Source organism: Lasioglossum baleicum, chromosome 16 (assembly GCF_051020765.1).
Source record: "Lasioglossum baleicum chromosome 16, iyLasBale1, whole genome shotgun sequence".
NCBI lineage: Eukaryota > Metazoa > Arthropoda > Insecta > Hymenoptera > Halictidae > Lasioglossum > Lasioglossum baleicum.
Window position 1 is genome coordinate 11,227,122 of NC_134944.1, and position 17,286 is coordinate 11,244,407.

Consider the following 17,286-nt stretch of genomic DNA (forward strand, 5'->3'; position numbering starts at 1 on the left):
TCTCGAAAGCTAAAAGCGACCCCCCTATATTGGAAAAGGAAAAAGTTGTTCAAAATCTCAATATCTACAACATATTTAAATGTTATCAAAATCGTAGTGGGCAGTACTTTTCTGTATAATTACCAAATATAGTTTCAGTTCAATGATTTCAACTCGACCTAAAACTTTTACTTTCAAGAGCGTTTCTCTATCTGCGCTCGTCAGAACTTCCAAGAACATCTCTTGAAGATCTTCTGCGGCTCATGCTTTAAGTGGAGACCTGTTAAAAAGTTCCATAACTTTTCCTGATAAAAATAATAAAACAATGGAAATCTTTTGTTATTACTAATTGCTGTGTCTTATCTTCAGTCCGCATAATATTTGCTCGAGCCTGCTTTGCATAAAGAGCCACACTCCGGTTATTATAGAGGCGCTACATTTTACGCTCCTACTCGTTCACGAGTAACACTTAACAGGAAACTTTATTACCGCATTTATCTTGTCATCCTTTTACTACTCTGATTAAAATACAGCGACGAAATATTCCAGAGTTTAGGCGATATTTCGCGAACGATGAACGATGAACATTTCTGAAATTCTCTATTTTATTTATTTCTGAGATTTTTCGATTTGAAGCACGTTTCTCTGGCGATCAATTAAGTGAACGTGCGCCACAGATATTTTGAATAAACATTTTACACGTTACCGATGTTTCTCGTTAGCTCGTGAAACGATCGAGAACAATAGCTTCGCTCTTGGCGACACCAAAAACGTTCTGCGTTCTTATACTTGACCAAGCGAACAGAGGCTAAGCATTTCATCAGCGTTATGCTAATCGGCGATTGCATAGAAATACGCGTGCGTGTGTGTGCCTAAGAAGTCGAAGTCACGTTCTCGATCTTGAATACCGAACAATGCCTCGCATTGAATTTTACCGATGATTTGCTACGTGGCGATTAAGAAGTATTTGTACCCCGAGTGTAGCTTCAAATCTTCGGTGAAAGTATGCTGACTTCGTATCGACGACGGCTGCGAATATACAAATTATAACGGTCTCGCTCAAGTCGCAACGATGAGGATACTTCATCGATTTGCATAGATCTGTATCTTGTAGAACGAATCCGAAGTTTGATTTAATCCCCAGCGGTAACTGTTTAGTCTCGAACAAGTAGAAGCTCGAAGATCAGGAAAAGCCGTTCCATGAACTGTTAGTTAAACATATGTATATCTTATTCTCCAGAGGTTAGAAAAACGAAGAATCATTTTTCAAATCGCTAATTGCTAAATCTGTTAGTTGGTACAGGTTTTACAGCCCTCCAAATCAACCTGTTTCTTGCAAATCAAATTTTTGCAAAATAAATTCACCCCTTCACAGATCAAATTCATCTTATACACGACTCAAAAGTAAACTAGTACAATGTCATTTTGTCGATTTTTTAAATATTATTCGTAGTTTCTTGTGTGGTCATTAGGGCAGCTCTTATTTTCAATATTCGAATAAAGAATTTCTTGCGACCAATCAATATCCAATAAATATTTCAAAAATCTGTGCAAAGTTGAGGGCGTAGAAATGTTCTAATTCACGAACGTGCGTATTCTCTCTTCGCCCTTAACTTTATATCCATATTCTACACTAACAAGCATAACTGATTCGACACACTTTTAAATCAGAATAACTTTTTTATGAATGAACCAAACGACTTCAATTTCTCTGTGCGGCTAGAAGAATTAGTTTAGTCAATGATGTGTAAAAAATATGTTGAAAAAATGCATTTGGTCGGAATTGCGAAAAAAAAATAGTAAAAATTGATTTTTACTACTTTTTTAGCTGGGCCAATAACGAAAATTTAACAGATATGTTTGGTCAACTCGTATAAATTATACATATACGTTCTGTGAAAATTTCATTGAAATTGGTTAATTGGTTTACCAGTTATAAACGATCAAATGTGGTAAAAATTGCAATTTTTCCAAATTTCTGCTTTTTTCCCATTTTTGATCGTTTATAACTCGTAAACCAATTAACCAATTTCAATAAAATTTTCAGAGCGTATATCATTTATACGAGTTGACCAAACACATCTTTCAAATTTTCGTTATCATCAATTTTTCCAACATATTTTTTACACATCATTTACTAAACTAATTCTTCTAGCCTTACAGAGAAATTGAAGTCGCGTTTGATCCATTCATAAAAAACTTATTCCGATTTAAATCAGTTATGCTCCTTACTGTAAGTCTCACTGAATTAAGAAATGTTCCACCTTATTTTCAACCCTAGACTCCAAATTATTTTTGTAATATTAGCATGCACAGCAATATGTCTAACAATCCCATAGGGGTTTTATAGCTTTTCAGTTTTAGTTACGCCGTTCGTCCCGACTATGCGATTTGATAGATATCGAAATTCTCCTGTTTGAACAGTATGTAGAATAAGCTTCCCAGCGGCTTGAGCACAAACAAGATCATTATAATTTGGTCGAGCAGCCGACGCGTCAGAACGCCGAACCACGTGTTCCGGCGACTTGATCGATGAATAGATTCGCAACTATCAAACGTCAGTGGTTAACAACGTTAATCCCTCGTAAGATGGATGAGCGTGGTTGTACGGATTCTTGATAGCCACGCGGCGCAAGGTTTAATATATGTTTTTTTCTCTCTCGACGACGTATCGATCCTCGACGATGCAGATTAACAATATAAATCATCTTTTCGCCTACGGGTCAATGCACAGGGATTAGGGTTAAAGAGGTCGGTGACGACACTCCGCGGCGGGACGCTCGGCTATGCGGAAATCGTCGCTCTGAAGGTAACCGGCCTCTTCCGAAGGCAACACGGCTTGTGTTGTAGCTCAGAAAAATCTGTTCTCGTCGTCGTTGCTCCTGCTTCCTCTACTCCTTACCTCTCTCGCCGTCTTCCTCGTCTCGTATCTTCTTCCTGTTCCTCCTTGTTCGCCTTCTTGTCCTCCTCCGCCCCCGCCTGGCGTGTCTTCTCCTTCGTTTCCTCTTCTCCTTTTGCTCCTATTGCTCCCTTTTTTGATCCCCGGTATATCCAGTAGCGTCCTCGCCAGACCATATTTTGTTTCCCCGTTTGAAGCCCACTCTACCAACGAGTTACCCGCCCCCCCTTACCCGTCTAGTAGTCTAGTACTCCTAGACGCAATCCTATTTCTAGTCGTTGCCTCGTACGGTGCTTTCGGTGTAACGTTCTCGTTCGTTTAAAGTGCGGCGACACTTTGCTTCAATGAAAAACGCTTCGTTACGCGCTCAATTGTCTTCCAGCCAGTGTGCAATTAGACGGACCATGCGAAGCGAAAAAGTTGTTTGAATCTCGGCGCGATCCCCCGCCGAATTTCAGGCTGACGCCATTTCGCAAGAATCTTGCCGGTGCTAGCCACACAAAGTTGTTCAACCATCTCAGGCGTCATTCAAATTATCCATTTGTGGACTTGTTAATAGAAATATTTTGCAACGATTGTGGCCAGCAGGAGTTCAATAAAATCGTAACAATATTCTTAGATTTCTCTAATCTTTCGCTGTTTTATGTTAAACTTTATTTTGTCTAGTGTTAAATGCATACAAATCCGCAGATTTGGATTCGCCCTTTCACTTTCGAATATACAATACTATTTTCTGGTTAACAAACCAGAATTGTTTCTGGTTGACAAACAACTTTTTCCAGCGTCTCGGTTCCGTAGTTGAGATCTGTTCCGCATCATCGGAGCGATCGTGTTTTCCATCGAAGCGTCGATCGTCGCACTTTGTTTATCCTTGGTTTTTGGTTGGTAATGGTACTTACTTTAAGTTACAGTATTTAGGTATATCTCTGGGCATGCCTTGGATTCGGAAGAGCAATGAGAAACGAGATTACCCCGTGAAAGATCCATTTTAGGTTCTCCCCCACCTCAGACCTTTTTACAACCTATGTTTTATTTTTCGTCTGGTAGCGATTTGGTTTTTACCCGTAGTGTTGACCTACTTCTAGGGACTTCAGGAGCAAGGGCATAATATCTCAGCGCAGAGCATCATACAACTGAAAGTAAGTGCGCCTGCTCTTTGGGAGCCCCTCCTTTTCCTCCTTCTCCTTTCCTCCTCATCGATTCCGCAAGCGCTTCCATTCGATATATTCTCTCCGTGAAAGAAATACAGTAGAACCTCGCTCGTTGCCACCTCACTTATTGCACGGAGTTCTCGTTCGTTGAATACACACTAACGATCCCCTACCACGAGTTCTCAGAAATCCTGGGATGCTACGAGTCACTATGATCAGTAGACAGCGGATCCTTATGCAAAATAAAATGTTTACATATCGTTTGCAAGGGGACGAAGCTGAATAAAGATTTACTTCTTGTGTTAACAATTTTAATTGCTGTACATTGTTTTGTAAAAATGACAACACTGAATATATTTAAGTATCTTCCAATTTTTACAACAATACATTGTCAAGAATTCTTTTAATAATTTCTAATGGAATTATCCTTGCAACGTCGATGATTATTAGACAGCGGATCTCTATGCATTTATAGAAAAATTGAGTAGCTGAAATTCAAAATTGTTGAAAGATTTTCAAAATTGAAGATGTTCATATATGACATCTTCTATATTAAAGTCATTATAGAAAGAAACAACATTCAATTTGGTTTCTATCTCTTGCAATCGATGCAGACAATTTATAAAGATCCGCTATCTAATGATTATATAATAAAATAGAAAATGTGGCACCGGTCATTTGACTGGTCGTGGTACGGTTAGTGTTAAATTTCACCTACTGATTTTTTATGAAATCCTTGGACTCGTGGTGGGGATTGCGGTGGTCACGTGGAAACAAAAGAAGATGGACACAACGAGTCATATATTTTCGGTCCCGTTTTGTGCTACTAGCGAGGTTCCTCCGCACTAGTAAAATCACCGGATCCTTTCGTACGAAAACCGTGCGGGATTGATCGACACTTTTAATCTGCATTAAATTTTAGACCGGGACGTCTTCGGAGATTTCATTTCGCGAGGAAACGTTCAGATTATGCGCGCGTATACATTTCGTTTGAAGAGGGAGCTACTCTCCCGCCGCAGATTTTGATCTGATCAAATCGGAAGCAACGCGTTTCGGTATTACCATGTCTGCTTGCTGAATCGAACAATGCGTGCGTAGAAGGTGATTTCCGAGATACGTTTTTTCAGTGGAACACGTATGGAAACATCCCTTTACGTACGCACCCCGAAGATCTGTACTTCTTCAGCACCCTTCTATTTTACAATTTTAGTATTTTCACTCGTATCGTTTCACTCTTTCCTACCTGTTTCTTCAGGGCCGTGCTGCGGACTTTAAAGCTCTTCTATCGGAACGCTATCTTACGTGATTTTTTAGATTGAAAATTTTATTTTTTAAATGATGAATCGCATTGGAGAAGTAATTCCAGGTAGACCGAACGAAAGAGTAGTTCTAATTGTAATTCGAAGACAATCATTTCGCAATAATGATGAAATTAGTAGATCATTGTTCTAACCAGAATTAATTACAATAACTTCGTTCAATAAATAGTCACCATTTTTTATGCACCTCAATAGGCCATTACACAGATTTTAGATATGAATTTGAAAATCTAATTTCTCTCTATAGTTCTCTATAATCTGTAATCAATTGCTAAACATTTAAGTATTGTATGAGGTATTATATAAATTGCATACAGGTTTTGCACTCCAAATTTTCCGTTTTGCAAGTCAACTACACCATTTTGCAATTCGAATTCAACCGTCTACAAATAAAGTGTTTTTAAAACATTCAACATTTTATTTATGGCAAAGACGTGCATCAAATACTTTTTTTAAAGTAATTGCCAATATATTCTCTATAGTCCTCTATAATCTGTAATCAATTACTAAACATTTAAATATTGTATGAGATATTATATAAATTGCATACAGGTTTTGCACTCCAAATTTTCCCTTTTGCAAGTCAACTACACCATTTTGCAATTCGAATTCAACCTTCTACAAATAAAGTGTTTTTAAAAAATTCAACATTTTATTTATGGCAAAGACGTACACCAAATACTATTTTAAAAGTAATTGCCGATTCATTAACTTTGTAACGTATGAAATTATGTGTAAATATGTGTGTTCATTGTAGCCATTTTCTGATTAATAAATTTTGGAAATGAAAGTACACGTGTATTTATTCAAGCGTATTGAGTTTACCTCGTAGTAATGACACCGTTCACGTGTGTTTAAATAAACAAATAATTAATTTTGAATATTCTTAATGGCTGAAATTGATTTACAAAACGGTGAAATTGATTTACAAAAGGATGAAATTGATTTACAAAAGGATGAAATTAATTTACAAAAAGGTGAAATTGATTTGCACAAGGTTTAATTTGACTCGCAAAATGGTGAATTTGGAGTGCAAACGCTATACCCATAAAATGAACAAAATCATATAAAATGGAATTATTCTAGATCGAAAGAAATGTTTAATTTTCGAGTTAAAATAGCTGCGAGTGCAAAGAGTTAATTTCCAGTCTTTATCTGTCGTTGCAAAAGCAAATCTGTAAAGCACTGTCTAACAATTCGATAGTTTTCGTGAAGGCTAGGCCTACTGATATTCCAAACTAGGGCTAATGTCTATAATGCGAGTTACTTTCACCAAGCTCGTTCAAGGTTTGATAACTAATGATTTCCTGTCCGTCTCGCGTTTCATCAAAGTTATTCGTGCTATCCCTAGATAGAATCAGCAACCGACGTACACGTTGATCCCGGTACTCGTGCACCTGATATCATGATAATTAACGTACTAGGATACACGCAGCACTTATAAACTTAAGATAGATGCGAAACATCTTTTAAATTCAAAGATACACGGGGAAGAGTGCCTGTTACAAACTTAATATCAGATCCGGGGATCTACTACATTACTATCTCCAATCCGAATCATTGCGAAACGCTGTAAAACATGATATGTGCTTTATTTAATACTGTACGGTTATCTAAAACATAGCTACCGAACATGATAGCCGATAATTATAAACAGATGTTCAAGGAAAGTGCACGGCCCTGTCTTTTCTGCATGCTCACTTCCAAACGGCTCGAGCGAGTACAACCTGTGTGTGAACGAACGCATCCGCATGTAACTATTATTATTTTACGCTAACGGTGAAAATTATTTGATCGTTCACAGCTCTCACAGTTTAGAAAGACCGTCTAGAAACGTCATTCTTAGAAAGACTGTTCGCGAGGAACGCTTTTATAATTTCCTTAAAAGCGTTTCCATGTAATCATGATTTTTTTTTTCGTACTTGTCGAGTCGACAGTTTTATGATATCCAGAAGAAAATTTCAGAAAGGCGTTTTAAAGTTAACACTCATGATTCTCGTGACTCTCGTTAATGGACTGCGGATTTCATGCATTTGTGATAACTAGACTGCGGATCTTTATGCAAAATAAAAAATGTTTGCATCGATTGCAAGATATAGGAGCCAAATAAAAATTGTATTTTTGTTTTAATTATTCTATGAAGCTGAAACTAATATATTGATGTCCTTTAACTTAATATTTTTAACATGTCCACTGCTTTAAATTACATGTACCCATTTTTGTTATAAATGCATAAAATCCGCAGTCTAATGATAACTCAGCAGACAAAGAATTTAAAAATACTAATATATTATTTGCAACAAATTGAAAATATTAATAAAAGAAATAAATGTGTATGTACCTCCTGTATCTTGCAAGTAACATAGACAATTTTTATTTTGCATAAAATCCGCAGTCGACGCGTTAATATTCGAACACTTCACGAAAGAATAACTTTTCCAATATTACATCAAAGGACTTTTTCTTTTGGGAAACTAGAATGATTACTAGATGACGCGTAAAAGAAATTTTGGAAAAATTACAATTCTGTAAAATTTTTAAGGTGTATGTACCTGATACAAATTTAGAAAACGTACTCCAGTGTACAGAGAAATGATCGGTTTCACATTTATAATTTTTTAATTATTAAAATGGAAGATGCTTCCATCTCAGAAATTATTCAATAAATAAATTATTTAACCCCTTGCCGTACCTTTTCTTTTACAGTTACAGTGGTTAGGACGTCTTTATGCAAAATTGTCGTAGAAGGGAAACGAAAATGTGTATATTTTTTGTATGGCTACATTTATTCGAATGCTTAAATATTGATTACAAACGAATCAAATTTTATTTCATCTAAAAAGGAAGGCGTATAGGTTTTGCACTTGAAATTCACCCTTTTGCAAATCAATCTCACCTTTTGGCAAATCAATTTCATCCTTTTGCAAATTAATTTCAAATAGAAAAGGGTGAAATTGATTTGCAAAAGGGTGAATTTGATTTGCAAAAGGGTGAATTTCAAATTTCAGATGAAGTGTAAAACCTATACGCCTTTCTTTTTAGATGAAATAAAGATTCGTTTGTAATCAATATTTAAGCATGGTGAATTTTGGTAAAAACCTTCATTCGCGAGTCTGGCTTGTCAAAGTACGACAAGAGGTTGATCACGTGTATTGTTATAAAAATTGTAAAACATCTAAAGAAGTCCAGTCTTGCAATTTTCGTGAAACCATGTATGTATATCCGAAACATTTCGTAGCCGGTACGATTACTGTTAAGAACAGTCAAATGATCAAATACTTTTGAACAGTGGTGTATATTGCATGCCATATTTTAATCACTCTGTCGTCCAGAAACATATAACTCCTTGAAAGTGTAGCTCTCGACGTGTAGACTTGTTAAAAGTGTTTGAACATAGGAATGCGCAACCGTAAATCTTTTGCATAAATAAGTACGAGTGTTTGCATGGCGCGTGTAGGTGCGTAAAGGTCACACGAGCATGTGCTCTCGCGCTCGTAACTAACACATGAGCACACACATATTTACATTTCAACGGTATTGACAATCGCCCATGAAATTACTCCAACGATGTAATAACAGCTTTTGCCGGCAATCAAATTACCTTTCACATATACTTATTATGTACCGAGTCTGTTCAACATATAATTTATTGTCTTACAAGGAAAGTTTCGTTATTGCAATATTTTCACGGAAAAGTAGTTCTCGGACATCGAAAAATGGTTGTAGACCATATTTAACGATGTTCTGTGCAATGCAAAATGATAATTAAAGCTTTTTATTTGTAATCATTAAAAGTATGAATTTCTGAACAATTTTGACGAGTACAATTTTTCTCTGTATAAATAAAAAGTTTGGTTATTGCGATATTTTCATGGTAAAATAGTTTTCAGATATTGAAAAATTGTTGTAGACCATATTTAACGATATTCTGTGGAATGCAAAATGATAATTTAAGCTTTTTATTTGGAATCATTGAAAGTTTAAAAACTGAGCAATTTTTACGAGCACAATTTTTCTCTGTATAAATAAAAATTGCGTTAAATGAAAAGTTTGGTTATTGCGATATTTTCATAGTAAAGTAGTTCTCTCGGACATCGAAAAATTGTTGTAGACCATATTTAACGATGTTCTGTGCAATGCAAAATAATTTAAGCTTTTTATTTGGAATCATTGAAAGTTTAAAAACTGAGCAATTTTTACGAGCACAATTTTTCTCTGTATAAATAAAAATTGCGTTAAATGAAAAGTTTGGTTATTGCGATATTTTCATAGTAAAGTAGTTCTCTCGGACATCGAAAAATTGTTGTAGACCATATTTAACGATGTTCTGTGCAATGCAAAATGATAATTTAAGCTTTTTATTTGTAATCATTAAAAGTATGAATATCTGAGCAATTTTTACGAGTACAATTTTTCTCTGTATGAATAAAAATTGTATTAAATTCTGTGGAATTTTATATTCCAGCATTTTTTGAAAATTTTTAGAAGCCATAAATGCATAAAGATTAATCACTGTTATTTGTAATCAAAAAGTTTAAAACCGATATTGTGCTTATCTTGCTTACCTTAAATGTCAATACTAATCAACTATTTATCGTAGAAAATTTTAGAATAATTGTTACTTTTGGTCTCTGATTTCAACATCGCGAATATACGATAAATAATTAACAACTGGAATTAGGAACGAAAAGCAGAAAAATTAAACGACGTCTTCAAAGAGTTAGGTCAAAAAGATCCAACCATTATGAAAGAGTTAAAGAAGAGAATTGTACAACAGTGTCGAGTCACCAATTGAGTCTCGGAACAGTGGTAGAATTCGTTATACTGTTTGAAAATATCCCATTGTGTGGTCAGATGCTCAATACTTTTCGAGATATTCGTGATTGGAGTTTCAATGTTGGTTGAAGTACAGTTCAGTTGAAGTAGGGACCAAGCACTTGCAGTGGCGTGAAGGTAATGTGCTGAACTACTGTACTGAGAGAGTCAAAGTTCCGTTTCCTACATGCAGTCAGCTTCACAATTGACAGCACTCACTGAATCGGAATAACTTTTTTACAAGTGGAACAAAAGACTTCAGTTTTTCTGTCAAGCTGGACGATTCACTTTGCTACTAGATATGTAATGGAAATTTTGGAAAATTTCTGCTTCGTCTAAATTACGAAAAAAATGGTAGAAGTTTATTTTCGACGACTTTTTCATTTCGGTTTGTAACGAAAATGTAATGGAAACTTTGGAAAAAATTTCTGCTTCTAAATCTCTGCGTCTAAATCACGAAAAAATAGTAGAAGTTCACTTTTGCAACTTTTTCATTTCGGCTTATAAAGAAAATTTTAAAAATTTGTCTTGCAGATTCATATGCATTGTAGACACGTTGGAAATTTCATCGCAATTGATAATTGTTTTGTGAGGAATAAACGATTAAAAATGCTGGATGAATTACTTTACTACTAGATACGTAATAGAAATTTTGGAAAATTTCTGTTTCATCTAAATCACGAAAAAAATAGTGAAGTTCACTTTTGCAACTTTTTAATTTCGGCTTGTAACGAAAATGTAATGGAAATTTTGGAAAATTTCTGCTTCGTCTAAAATAATCTAAATCACGAAAAAATAGTAATTCACTTTTGCAACTTTTTAATTTCGGCTTGTAACGAAAATATAATTGAAATTTTGGAAAACTTCTGCTTCATCTAAATTACGAAAAAATAGTAGAAGTTCATTTTCGACGACTTTTTCATTTCGGTCTGCAACGAAAATGTAATGGAAATTGTGGAAAATTTCTGCCTCGTCTAAATCACGAGAAAAATAGTAGAAGTCGACTTTCGCAATTTTTTAATTTCGGCTTGTAACGAAAATATAATCGATCGATCTATAAAATCGCAACGTCGCAAAAAACTTCTAACTTCTCGTCATTTCTACGGGTTGTCGGGATAACAGCGAAACGATCAAACTCCAACGAAGCGGATCTATCCTTAAAAAGTTTTGGAAATTAAAAAGAAACTTCCGAATTGTAGTCATCCTTTTGAAATGATTTCACTTATTCCGAGAGCCCGCGAATTGAACGTCCAACGAGGAATTTTATGTAACGAGAGTTCTTCCCGTTTCGATTATTACGGAACTACACGCGAAACTACAATTACTGCAGAAACTGGAACTATGTATGTATGTCGAATGGTGTAGAACCATTCACTTAATTTCATGAGTGAAAAAACAATTTGCAGTCGTTGGAAGTCGTTGGAACAATGAACAATAAACGTGAAATATTTCGCGGCTAATTATACAATTTTTATATGATTTACTTTATAGTTCTAGTTGTATCGAATAATAGAAATATTTTATTGTCTACAGTGTTGCGATATTGGATTTGAAAATTCACGTTAAACTTCAAGTAACACATAAACTGAGTAGGTGAAATTTAAAACAGAGAAAAGATTAAAAGAGTTCAAGAGTTAATTAAGAAACCAAAAGTTCAAATTAAAATTCACATAAACAAAACGTACACCATTGTCTTGCTAGACACAACGGCGTAACGTTGTACACAAGCAAGAGTTGTAAGAACAATTGCGAAAGATCTGACGAACAAAATTACAGACCGACACAACGAAAACGGTATGGTTATCGAATTTGAATGTTGTTCACTACGTGAATGTTGCTTCCACGCAGAGTTCCTCCGTATGCTTATTCTTCGCCACTGTCCGCAATTTCTCTTCGACCTGTTCACACCTTTTCTGTCTGGGTCCGCCAAATATCCTCCTATCTTTCTTATTCTTCTTCTCTGTTCTGACTGCCTCTCTTTCTCTATTCACCATCGAGGAATTTTTCTCCGCTGCCCCTTTCCTGTTCTCCTTCCATTTATGACACAAACCGACGAGTACCGAGAGACACTCTTGTTGAGGGCTCTCGCCGGAAGAAAGCGGTAACGACGTAACACTCTTGGAACGTAACAGGGAGAACCAGGAGAACCTGGGCCACCAGGGCCACCCGGTCCTCAGGGAGCCGAAGGGCTTCCTGGACACGAAGGCAGACAAGGCTCTCCAGGCGACGTCGGCTCACCGGGTGAAAAAGGACCACCAGGACCACCTGGACCGATCGGTCCACCGGGAATACCCGGAGTCGCGGGTCCCAAGGTAATTACAATCTAAAAACATCATTACCAGACTGCTCTGATTTTCACGGAAAAGCAGGGACTTAATACCGGTATTATGCCAAGAGACTGTACGGAAACCAAAACACAGTAAATCCTCTATAGTCGCAAAAAGGTCGTACACGATGAATGCAAAAGAAATATCCCCTCCACTGTAGTAATCTGATCTCGGCGCGGGTATATCGGTGTGAACCTCTACTAATCCAATTGCAAAACTTCTGTATTTTCCATTATATTTTTACGGGACTTTCACCAATATATTTGTCGCATTTTTCTGATTAACATGATACCGAACACGATATATTGGGTCTGGGAAAAAGTTCGTGGCGTTTTTTTTTAGTAAAATTCAACTGGTTCTCTTATAGTGTGAAAATGAATTTATTTAATCCAAATATGCTCCATTATTATCGACAATGTTCCGCCATCGGTGAAGAACTTCTGTGGTTTCTGGTTGATAAACTGAATCCAGTGGTTTTCACAGCCTTGTTAACTCACGAGGCACCCATACATCGAACTTCGTTTTGTAGCCAGCTTTGTGTAAATAGTTCAAAACAGTTTTGTGGTCAATGCCCAGCTCCATACCAATATCGACACTGCTGATATGCTTATCTTGCTGGACTCTTTCAAGAATTTCATCAGCTTTTTCAGTGATTCGGCGACCAGAGCGTGACTCATCTTTCACATCAAAATTACCAGAACGAAAGCGAGCGAACCATTTCCGCGCAGTAGATTTTGCTAAAGTACCTTCACCGTACACAGCACAAATTTTTTCACAAGCCTGTGCAGCGGTTCTTCCCTTTGTCGTAATAATATTGCAAAACATAGCGCAATTTTTCATTACTATTCTCGATTTTCAAACGCAAACAACTTTCCAACCACTGCACCAATTTCGATGTTTATACACTCAAAGTAACGCTCGAAGTGTCGCCTTTCCAACGAGCGTTTAGTGGTATCGCTGCGAACTGTGTTTCCCGAGTTATCTGCAATTGATGCCATGTATCGGGAAAAACGCCACGAACTTTTTCCCAGACCCAATTATTTCAACTGTATTTAGTGGTTTAATTGACGACGAAAGTTTCGGGCGCAAGGAAGGACAGCGTATGGGAAAGAAAGAGACGCAGAGACAGTGATGCGCCGAACGGCGCTCATGTACTCTCCTCCTACCCCTTCCACTATTCCATTCCTATTCCTTCCGCACTTCACGGTCCCCATCGCGCACGTGCAACGTGTCTCCCATTCGCCCCACTCATTCCCCGTCATCAGAGAGGGGGTACATCATTTCACCGTGACTCCCCTCTTTTGGCATCACTGCGCGGAGAGTCGCAGTCGCTTCGGCCGCGCGTGGTCTCTCTTTACACGCGCTATCCTTGTCTACGTTCGGCTCGGACTTTGAAGCAGTGTCGCCAGATCGAGAAAATCGAGGGGAATATAAGTACCCCCCCTCTGATGACCAGTTCAGTCTATGGCACGGGCGCCGTGGTCTACGGTCTTAGTGGGGAACGTTGGAGTGTGCGCATGGTGCTGGAAGGGGATAGTGGAAGGGGAAAAGGAGGAGAATGTGTTAGAGCCGTTTGGCTCTCATCTGGCGACACTGCTTTGAAGTTTGAAGCTCAAAAAAATAGTGTCCCGTCTACGATAAATGCAAACGAACCTCCCCGAGGTTGTTGCGACTGTAGAAGATTTACTGTAACTCCTTAACAAAGCCGCGGAGAACATTTTCGTAAAGGAAAGAGTTGTTTCACTTCCGTGAAACTGAAATACACTTTTGGGACATCCTGTACAGAATCTTTAAATACGTAATTTCCAAACGGTACTCATTTTTCTCCGTCTTTCAGATACCCCGATCTAGCCTACTTCGAGGCTGTTCTTAACGCGATTATAAACATTGGCATTTGTTAATTGAAACGGCATTATCCACAGGGTGACCACGGCGATAAAGGTGATCGAGGCTTAACGACATCCTTGAACGGCGAAGCATTCTCAACTGGAGTATTCGAAGGACCACCCGGTCCACCCGGACCACCCGGTAAGCAGATAGACGGTATAATTTTTATTTTTTCGAAACTGATAACATCACACGTTACGCATCGAAGTTATACGAATTCATTACATAGAGTTAGGCTGTTCATAATTTTCCAATTTTCAAGATTAACTATCCGAGAATTGTGTGTATTTTTGTATTGTTCGGAAAGTTAGTGTCATTTCGTGCTTTATTTCCATCATCGTTTTGCTGAAAAATGAAATCTCATTTAACTAATTAGGATGCTTTTAGTCTTAGTTTTTTCCGAGAATTTCAATGAAAGACGTGTCAGCAAATATGAAGTACACTTCCATCGTTTTTATTTCGTCTGCAATAAATGGAGACAATGTTTCGGGCCCAGAAATTTGAGAAATTTGAAAATTTTGAAACCGTGGAAGTAATTCGAGAATACGCGAACCACACTATTTCGAAGGACAAAATAAAAATTTTACGCGATCGAAGCAATTATTCGGGAAAAAATGAAACTGCATTAAAACATAATGTATTACAAACATTCCTTTACCTAAAGAAACTGTAATTTTTATTTTTGTGGTCGTCTAAATAATTTCAATTAATATTTACACTGTTTCAATATTTCTTGGATAAATCATTAAAACCTTAAACTATACATAACTATCCACAATGTATTAAAAAAAGACTGGTATTTCATATTTTCCCAAACATATAATTATGTAAGAATTATTTTCTACTTTTCCCTATCACACAATTCATTACTATTTATTCAGAAGCTTGTCAGATGCCAGAAGCTCTCTCTTCTCTCAAGATATTATTTAGAATAATTCCGCCGGGACAAATAAAGCTATATGAAATGCAATTCTAGATAAGCCTTCGACTATGTCCCTCATTTTCTGTCTGCATTCAGTTGAAACAGTATTATCCGAGGTTGGCACAGCGAGTTTTAATTAAACTTTAGACTTCGTCACAATTTCTTATAGAGTACTACTCAGCTTTCCCTGGAACTGAAAAGTTTGCTCAGCTTCAAATTATCTCTAAAAAACAAACAAAGAATAGAACATGACGTCAGTTTCTATTATCCCTCTAGAACAATCTGCAAGGTTGGACAAATTATTAAACAAACAATTTAACATTGCACATGTATCATTAGAAAACAATAATTATTTGATAAAATCGAACCACAGGCTCAAAAATTAAAGTAGAAGTCGTTTGTATGTCATGTACCACGAAATTTATTCAAAGAATATTTCGGCAAAGAATATTTCATTGTTTAATCACTTTCTTTTCCACTCCACCTTGTAAAATAAGGTATAAATAATAACTTCACTAGAAAGATATATTATTTCTACATACATATGTTTCCATTCCATCTACTTGTCAACAAAAGCTTTTTTAGCCAAGACAATTGTTTTATTATTTAGTTGAATTCTTTTTCACATCATCCCGTGGAACAAGACATCAATAACAAATTCGCGTGTTTACATGCATATTCCATTCTACGATGCATAACAAAAGAAATTGTTAAAGTGAGAGGTCTATGTTAGTATAGTAATTTTCTTTTTCATGGCATCTTAGAAACCAAGGTATGAATACTTCCTTCGAATATTCAATATGAATATTCGGAACTTCACCAAAAAGTATCATTATACATATACACTTACACACATTGAATATCATTCATTTCTAGGTTCACATTATCATTATTTAGAATGTAATCTAATGTAAGTAATTTAAGTATCATTTATTTTTAGGTAGCTTCACTAACAGGTATCATTATGTATACAATTTATAAATGTTGGATATCATTCATTTATAGGGCCACACATCATTGTTTTAGATATGGCATAATATAACATAAATATTTAGATATCATTCACTTTTACAGTGAAACGAATTAATATTCGGACGCCCTAAAAAACACGATAACTTTTTTAATATTGTACCATACGATTTAAACGTTTTTGGGATGTTAGAGCAATTAGTTTACTACAGGATGTGAAAAGAAATTTTTTCAAAAATTGCAATTAATCGGAATTGTAGAAGAAATACTAAAAGTTACATTTTACAACTTTTCTATGTGGGCCTACATTGAAAATTTTAAAATTACGTTTGTAGATCCGTGTCAATTAAACATATTCGATATTTGCAATGAGTTATAAACGTTTAAACATGGTAAAAATTGCAGATTTTCACGATTTCCAGCCTCTGACTGCAACAAATCTAACAAAAATTATAATTTACAAGGTTACATGCAAAAATAAGAAAGGCATTTTTCCGCGCGCGCATTTGGTACAATTATAAAAAAACTATTCTGTTTTAAAGGGTGTATGAACACTTTTGTGGGTCACTGTAGTTGACACAGATCTACAAAACGTATTTCTTAAATTTTCAATATTGGGCCACATAAAAAAGTTGTGAAATGCAAAACTGTTACTATTTTTTCTACAATTCCAATCAATTGCAACTTTTGAGAATATTTCTTTTCACATCCTGTAGTAAACTAATTTGCTCCAGCTTCCGAAAAAAGTTCAAATAGTATAGTACAATATTAAAAAAGTTATCGTCTTTTTTAGACCGTCCGAGTATTAATTCGTTTCACTGTACAGGGTGTAACAAAATTTAGTGTCATGGTTTTGGCAGATGGTTGTACACCTTCGGTGGAGATTTGTTAAAAGAAATTGCCGCAAAATTGACTTTGACCTTCAAATTCAATGTCAAATTTTGTTACGCTTGTATCACATTCTACTCGCCATGGGGACCAAACCTAACCTACGGTTCCTTTGACAAGTTTGGTCCCC

General features: G+C 36.2%; 1 protein-coding gene across 17 annotated transcripts in view; it reads left to right on the forward strand.

The window, feature by feature from the left end:
- Window positions 1-17,286, forward strand: part of LOC143217063 (uncharacterized) — a 277,026-nt gene that overhangs the window by 215,362 nt on the left and 44,378 nt on the right. For 11 of the 17 annotated variants that reach the window (XM_076440794.1, XM_076440791.1, XM_076440788.1 and 8 more), the window contains 4 exons: window positions 2,701-2,788; window positions 3,964-4,017; window positions 12,296-12,475; window positions 14,413-14,518. In XM_076440794.1, coding sequence (XP_076296909.1) covers window positions 2,701-2,788; window positions 3,964-4,017; window positions 12,296-12,475; window positions 14,413-14,518 — 428 coding nt within the window. The remainder of the gene's footprint in view (window positions 1-2,700; window positions 2,789-3,963; window positions 4,018-12,295; window positions 12,476-14,412; window positions 14,519-17,286) is intronic. The other 6 variants (XM_076440789.1, XM_076440784.1, XM_076440795.1 and 3 more) reach the window with 4 other exon arrangements.